The sequence below is a fragment of the Dermacentor variabilis genome, chromosome 5, assembly GCF_050947875.1.
Source record: "Dermacentor variabilis isolate Ectoservices chromosome 5, ASM5094787v1, whole genome shotgun sequence".
NCBI lineage: Eukaryota > Metazoa > Arthropoda > Arachnida > Ixodida > Ixodidae > Dermacentor > Dermacentor variabilis.
In genome coordinates, this window is record NC_134572.1 from 168,671,447 (window position 1) to 168,679,623 (window position 8,177).

Consider the following 8,177-nt stretch of genomic DNA (forward strand, 5'->3'; position numbering starts at 1 on the left):
GGTGCAGTAGGCACTGTTTAGTACTATTTATAGATTGCACAAATATCAGATTTGATCGCGAAGGTATACACAGATACTAACTAGGACAACAAAGCTGCTTTTCTAACAGTATATAATAATAATAATACACGACCATGTATGCTCTGAAGAGCCCCAAACTGGTGAGCAAAATTGTGAATGTGCGGTGAATGACAAGAATCAATTTTTTTCTATACTAATGGTGAGAAGGGTGTAAATTAGTCGAGAACTACACGACAAATATTCCATATTCAATTTGTTTCGCTACTGGTACTTTTCGATGCGTATGAGATTAGATTTCGAAAGCTATTTGCCCATCCCTACACAAAAATATCGACAGTGGACAAGTGCGCCAAAAAATGCTAATCGCAAGATGTGCTTAAACATGTGTATCTCTTCTCAGTTCATACTCCTTGTCAAAAACGTTCCTTCAGCGAGCGTCATACACTGACGTTGTCGTCGGGATGCAGGCAGCTAACAACTACAGGCGATTATGGCGTGCACAGGCTACCCGCTTCTGCTAAAAACCCGCTAACTCTAGCGATCGTCTAGCCATTTCATTAAGATTCTAATCTTCCGTTGAATCTGCCTGTTTTTTCTCGATATTGTTCGCCCCGTTCTCCAGCACTAGTGAAACTTCTTCGCGAACGGAATATATTTCTGATAACACTGACGCGACATTCATTAAATAGTAGGAGTCCAAAATAGTGAACTTTACGGCAAATTCAACAGTGTAGGCAGGTGTAAATTTTTATGTCCTCTTCATATCCGTTCTGGCGTGTGCTTCAAGGCGCGTCCTAGTAAAAAGCTGACAAAGGTGGAAATAAAAAGCTGACAATCACTTTAGCCTACGCTAAAGAGGAAGGCGAAAGCCTCTGTGTTCACGAGGCATTCATTGCATTACATGATATTTCATTTGAATGCGTTACTTCCTACTATACTCCCACCGAAGGGTGTGGGTTCCACCCTGGTCTCTCAAGTCTACATTAATGAACTGTCCCTTCATTAACACCAAAGATTGTGGGTTCGACTATCGACCTTCGCGATATCAATTGGAATCTGACTTGGATATATGGCCGGTTCGCCCATATCGCCATGTTGGGTAGTGGGTTCGAGTGCCTTAAGTTTGCTTTAATTACGACAAAGGTCGCGAGATAGACTCCCACCAGAGGTCGCGGGCTCGACTCTATGAATTTTGGGGCCATGACGCCGGAAGACGTAACGCTGGACATCAGATTTTTCGTCCCATGAGACGTCTAAGGGTTACGCCTTGATAAAGGCGCAGTGTTTCTTACAACTCCTGGCCTGCACACCACATCGTATAAACCGAGATGCTTATTTAGAAGGTAAAATCCCATAAACACTTCGACTCGAACAGTATTTCTCAGATAGCAGATTGATACGTAAAGCTGACAGACAAACTCACACGCTTTAAAGTACTGCTTTATATAATACACACGGCAAAAAATTCGCTGCACAGCGGTCAAGGGAGGCCCTAACGCTTACACTAAAAGCAGCCGCAAAATAGTCCCATAGCAGATCAGAACGTTGCCAGACAACACGTAACGGCGAAGCGTGAGCACAGCAACAACAGGACTGCAAGGGACTTACTTGTACACAAGCTCATTGCTGGCTGTCTCATCGAAGGCGTAGTCAAAACGAAAGGCTGAGTTCTCGAGGAACTTTGTGAGGTCTACCTTTAGCTTTGGCTCATGCACAATGACGCGATCTTCGTTTGGCACAGTGATAACGTCCACTTCCTTGCGCTGTAGCTCTGCGAAAAAAATTGTGCTGAATTGACATCCAGAAGCTCCATCTTAAGCTTGACGAGAACCAGAGTGGAAATCTACAAATTTAATTTTCTGAACATCCATGCACTAGCACATCTACATTTATATTCGCAAAGAATAACCAGCTTCACGTAATACCTGCATTTAAATTTTTCAGTGAGATCTTACACTGAACCTGGTATACACGTACGTGCTGCATAACACTTCCAAGTCAACACTAAATGGAAGTCAATATCGCCAAGAATATAATTACACGTGAGTGAACAGTAATACACACCCTGTTTAGAATCTTGTGAAGCTGGCCGGTTTCTACTGATGAACAAAATACTTTGAACTCTTGCAGTCGCACATGCACACAACATACCTTTACAAAAGTCTAATTTTATGAAGAAATACAGTACGAGCACACCACTACCAGCACACGTTAGAGTTCGAAAGGGAACTACGGCAGGAAGTATGTGCTCGTATCGTGACAAAAGTGATTGGACCTCGAGGTCCAATGTTGACAATAGATGCTCAAATAGAAGTGCGCATCAGACGACCACTCCCCATCATATCCCCCCCCACTACTCCCTAAATTTCACTGGAAAGAACTACATTGGCCAACGCAATACTCCAACTATAGCGAAGAGGGAAATGTGGGAAGATTATAGTAATCATGGAACCACCATGAATGCACCCTGACGATGGCAAAATTAGAACGGTGAAATTGAATACTAGCAGTGGCGTTTGACCCATGATCAAAACATTTGAGGACACCTAAGCACTTATGAGTTGTGAATGCGAAAGCATTATTGTCCAATTGAGCGCCGTTGAGTGGTTCTTAGTTACAAACTCGCGGGCAAGCGAGCGCGTCGTGGCACTTGGCCAAAGCCTCCTACATTGTACAAGGCCGGTGCGCTTTGATGGGTGTCGACATGCTACCTGGCCCGACGTGCATATAATCTAAAGGAGACGCTTTCAAGTAAGTCGGGGTGATTTTGATGTACCCACTTTTCTGACGCCGGGATTGGCAATGAAAATTTCGGTCCAAGTAGCATGACGTCATAAAGCAGATTGCACAGGCATGCTATCTAGGGGGCGCTGGCTTAGCCTAGAGGATAAGACACTCAGCCACTGAGCGTGGCATTGTAGGTTCGAAATTACTACATGGCGTCGCGGGAATGCCCTCTCCCCTCTCGCCATTCCTGACGCACTAAAGCGGTAGCAAGTGTTCCATTTGGTCCGCTCTGCTCCGCCACGGTCGTGACGTGGCATCGCAGCCAATGGAAACCGAGGCACCGTTATTAGCTTGACCGCGTGACAGATGCCGGCTTTCTCGCTGAGTGGGCCATTTGACGCGTCAGTAAGCTGCAAGCTGCTGCGAGCCATGGCAAACACCATAGTCTGAAAATTTCTTTGAAAACCGCCCAGCAGTTTCCTGAGGTACCCGGTTGGTGTCGTCTTGCCCAATAGCTCCCTGGAAAAAATTAGGTGTCCGATGGAACAATTGAACCTCGGTGCCACGGCCCCATGCTCTAATCCGCAGACCACAATAACGCGTACAATTCTAGCGTGCCAAGGACAGCTACCTCCGAGATGATCGCCGCGTTTGTGACAATGCGTAGCACTGGTGCGCGAACGCATGTGCGCTAGCTTACGCCACAGACAGAGCAATGAAATGGCCATACCAAACCCATTTCATTCACCACTTCACGAAAGCTTCGCAGACTCTGCATAATTTTGTGTGCTTAACGGCCCCTTTAGGGAACAACAGCAAGCAGAGCTTAGCCATGGAGCTCGCCATAGGATAAACAAATTTTGTACCTTTTCGATTCAGTGGCCGCTTGCGTACAGCGACACATATTCGGTGCAATTCTGATTGGTCGCTCATGCAGAGAGGCTTGATGTCTAGTGTCGACCTGTACTCCCTGAAAAATATGGGGAAGATAGATTCTGGGTGAATGTTAAGCGTAAGTGAAAAGCTATCCGCAAATCACTATAGTTGAAGGGAATGGGGTTAGTACAGTAGATTACTTTGCATATTACTGTAAAAAATGATGCTGGTGTAATTTTTTCCAACAGTGGCCCGATTTTCATGCTTACTCGCACGAAGCTGTTTCTGCTATCCAAGGAACCAAAAATCTGGCGGAATGAGCAATAGGAATGAGAATATTCTTAAGGAGTGAAACTATACGCGGAGGATATATTTACCAGGCAAGGCGTACAACGCTGCAGCAATGGAAGGGCTAGCGTGTGCACACCAGATAATCAGACCGTCGTAGTCACTAACCCAAGCACCGATTACAGGATCGCCGCCAGTGACGTGGACTATGACGCAGACATGGACTATGACACTCGTGATTGTGGCAGACGGTGGCTTAAGATTTAGCGAAGCCTTGTAGTAGGTCACGTTATATAGCGATTTTACGTAGGACTCTGTAGGGGCCAACATAGCGCGAGTTGTTTTTACACAGGCCAACGCGACGTGACGGTAACCGCAGCAAGACGAACAGTCCAGCAGGAAAGTGGTCCTCTCAGCGTCGGCGGTGCTAGACATTTTTGATTAACCTGTGAAGCGCATAACCAATCAGGGCCAACATTGAGGGCGATGTCAGCAAGGGTCAGGGCATCACGAGCATAGCTTGAGGGCGAGCCTGCGTGAGGATGGATTACGTAGGATGGAAAATGGGAAACGGCGGGTCATTGCGAAACAGACAAAAAGGTGAGCAGCCAGCTGTGTCATGACTGGAAGAGCTGTAGATCGAGGCCACAAAAGGCAGCTTGATAAACCAGTTCCGGTGGTCTTTAAACTCGTGCTATCGCGCTCAATATGACTTCTTGTACGGCTATACACCCGTCAGTTCTTTCAATGACAAAAATGTGAAGAGCCATTTATCTTGTAAACAGAGTGCTACCAGTAATCTGAATGGTGCTCGGCCATTTTTGCGTGCAAGCGTATTTGCCGCATCTGCGAAATCGGTGAAATTGTGTATGTCGCCTCGAGTAAAACGTGCGCCGGAGGAGGAAGGCGCCTGGAGTGGGAGAAGAGAATCGCCGCATTCCCACCCTTTCCGTTTGGGCTTCGACCTCGCGATGCTCGCTGTGCATGTTCATGGCATCCATACACTTGTGCCTAACTCGTGTTCACGACGTGAAGTTTACTAACCTTTTGTGTAGGCGCCGCTCTGCTGCCATACACTCCTCGTATAGGAGCCTGGCGGCGCCTCCAGAAAATAAAAAAGTTCTGACGTTTCACTTCGTCAACACGATTTACGCGCAACTGTGTGGACGCCACGAACATGCACAGCGAGCATCGTGGCGTCGAACCACAAACGCAAAGGGCGCAAACGTGGGGATTCTCTTCATCTCTAGGCACCTTCCTCCACCGCTCGCTTCACTCGCCGCGACAAACAATCTGACCGATTACGCAAAGGGGCCGTCTAGCCTTATGCGTAAGAAGAATGGGTTTTCCTGCTGCAACTCATATTGAGCGCGAGAGTACATAGGAAGCATATCTGTTACGATAGTTAAGGTGTTCAGTGAGGCCGTTTGTCTGGACGGTACGCTGTGGTGAACTTGCGATTGGTCGAGAATGAACGAAGAATGTCGTCCACTACTTTAGACCAGAAGCAGTGGTCACGGTCCGTGATTAAGTAAAGAGGATCACGAAGGCGCAGGATGATATTGTGAAGAATGAAATTAGCTAGATCAGTAGCACAGTTGTGAGTGCTCGTGTCAAAGCGTATCACGTTGCCTAGTCAGTAGCGACTGCAACCCATTTTCTTCCAATGGTTCACATGGGGGAAAGCCTTGAGAGATCGAGTCCCACCAGGAAACATTGTTTATCAGGGATGTTAAGGGACTGAAGGCTGCCATCATGCAGTAGGACAGGTGTTCTGCTTTTCTGGCCTAAGTCACAAGCCACATCCTGCTATCGCACACAACGGTAGAGGCAAGGCCCAAATAAACGCCGGCGGATGCGCTCATACGTGTGCAGTACGCCTAGGTGTCTGGCGGTCGGTGCATTGTGAAGGTGGCGCAGAACAATAGAGCGAAAATATGCCGGAACGACAAGCAAGATCTCGGTGCTGTCAGGACGAGCGTTATAGCAGGGTGAGGCGTCACTGTGACGCACAAACATCCGTAGGGAAGGCCCAGGGTGTGAACAGCATGCATCCGATCATAGACCGCAAGAACGAGCCTCGGCGATGTTGAGCAGCTATGTGAACGACGTGAACAATCGAGAGAAAAGGTTCCAAGCGCTTCCTTTCTCCAGTGTATAGGAGGGTCAGCTGGCTATAGAGACAAGCAGTGGGCGTCTTGGTGAAGCAGACGAGAACACCGAAGATATGTGGGGTCCTTGAGCGACCAAAGACAGGAAAATGCTTGGGGTGTAACCGCTGAGAAGTGCCCGCCGCAGAGGTACGGTCGGAATTTTGTGACGGCCTAGAGGACAGCTAAGCACTCGCGCTTTTTTAATACTTTACGATTGTAGTCGATTAGCGGTCCAGTAACGACAGCACCAACATGACGCGGGGCGAATGTCTGCTCCGCGAATGGAACGGGGTGTCGTCCACTGTGCGCCGCTGAGGCTTTTATGAAGCTTCGGTTTAGTCAGGGTGAGGCCGAGGGTGATTAGATGCGCACAATAGAGGAACCATTGTTCTGGCATGCCGACGCCGCCCACAGCTTTTGCTGCACTGCGCCAAGTTGGTGACTGTAAGGCAAAGGGAAGAGAGCGCGAGTGTTGAGAGTGGCAAAGGAGAGCGAGAAACAGAGGCGGCAACGTACTCTCATCAAACGCCTGTAACTTTGTTAAATATTCACGATTTCGAAACATTCTTGCGCTAATTTGTTCCTAGTAGATTACCACACATGAGCCACTATGTAAGTAATTTTGGAGCTCACAGTAGTGCGGGGACCTGTAAAAAGGTGCATTACTGCCCCTGTAGTTCTTCGATTAAATACTTATTGCTCTGCACCTTATTTTTTTTAATGTGATCCATTTGCAAACACAGAACACTGTTTGAAGCCAGGTGAACGGAGTCTAAGTAAATTTATGCCCCAAACTCCACATGAACGCTGAACCGGCACGATTACTGCTGCCCGAAACCCCGACGCCAGATCTTCCCCTTGCTATTTTTCCGAGTAGCTTACCGGATCATGGAAAGGAACTGCCAGTTGGGATTGCCCGTGTCAGCGTTCCTTCGCTCCCGCTTCTCCTCGACTGGACTCAGCTGCCGTGCTCTGAGCTCCTCCCGCTGCTTCCTGGTACTCTCCAGCTTTGTGACCGCGTTGATGCGCCGATGGTTTGTTGTACTTAGGTTGGGCACGCTGCCCCTAGGGGCAACCAGCGCCCTCGGAGGCTGCTGCTCCTGAGACGGTCGCCTTGCGACCGAGTTCATTAACACGTCCTTGGCCCCTGCATTAAGTCGGCGTGCACACGATTTGGTTCCCGAGCTACAGACACTTGGAAAACCAGTTCCAGCTATGTTGAGATGGTTTTAACCAGTGGTACCTAGTTGCAATTATGTTTTATCATGTATACGAGGCGCTCTTCTTAAACCAGGCAATTTTCTTTTAACAATCGCCTCTGGCAGGTAAAATAGTTGCGCACATATCACATTACTTGCGGAAAAGTCGAAATGCATTGGTAGGTCAGATTCGAAAGCTCGCAAATTTAATTGAATCGCTGTGCATAATGACCTTTAAGAATTATCGCCGCGGTGAGTTCGCAATGCGTATCCACCAAAAACGAACACTACGGATGACGCGAGTTTCGTGATCTTTATTGCCAAAGCGCGCAACGAAATGCAATGATAGTCCAGTTACTTTAGTGCTGCAATGCATAATACAGTGTTTCGGTAAACTACTAAGCGAAACAGGGAACTTGTATCACACAAGAAGCATCATAATTTGAATCCAGTTCCATTGACAGAATTCGTTCCAAATCATGATTTGCAAAAGCAAACTCAACGCCAACAATTCGTAAATCGTAATATGTGCCATATTTATTATATATATATATATATATATATATATATATATATATATAATTACTTAAACGGGTAATCAGTAGATTACGAATTTGGTTTCTCGGAGAATAAATGTTCATGTCTGATAAATCAGGTCAAAGGTTGGCATTGTGCCGTCTGCCAAGGGCGATCTTCAAAAATTCAGTGCGGCCTAAAACAAAAACAAACACCACGTATAGGAAGGTTCACATCCACTTCACAGTTCTTTCCCTCTGTTCTGTCATCTCCATCTGCGCACCACTGTTTCTGAATTGTGGGACCACAAGGGATGCCCGGAAACCTCCTGCCACAATGCCTAACCTAGAGGCTATATTAAAAGAGCCATGACAACAAATTTCCGAGCTGGAACTTG

At 47.2% G+C, this 8,177-nt stretch overlaps 1 protein-coding gene across 1 annotated transcript in view; it reads right to left on the reverse strand.

Moving 5' to 3' along the window:
* Positions 1–7,207, reverse strand: part of LOC142582031 (kinesin-like protein KIF2A) — a 38,966-nt gene extending 31,759 nt beyond the window's left edge. Inside the window, exons 1-3 of the mRNA XM_075691453.1 lie at positions 6,948–7,207; positions 3,615–3,718; positions 1,630–1,792 (exon numbers count right to left, since the gene is read on the reverse strand). Of these exons, the coding sequence (XP_075547568.1) occupies positions 1,630–1,792; positions 3,615–3,718; positions 6,948–7,195 (515 nt within the window). The 5' untranslated portion in view covers positions 7,196–7,207. The remainder of the gene's footprint in view (positions 1–1,629; positions 1,793–3,614; positions 3,719–6,947) is intronic.
* Between the last annotated feature and the right edge of the window lie 970 nt (positions 7,208–8,177).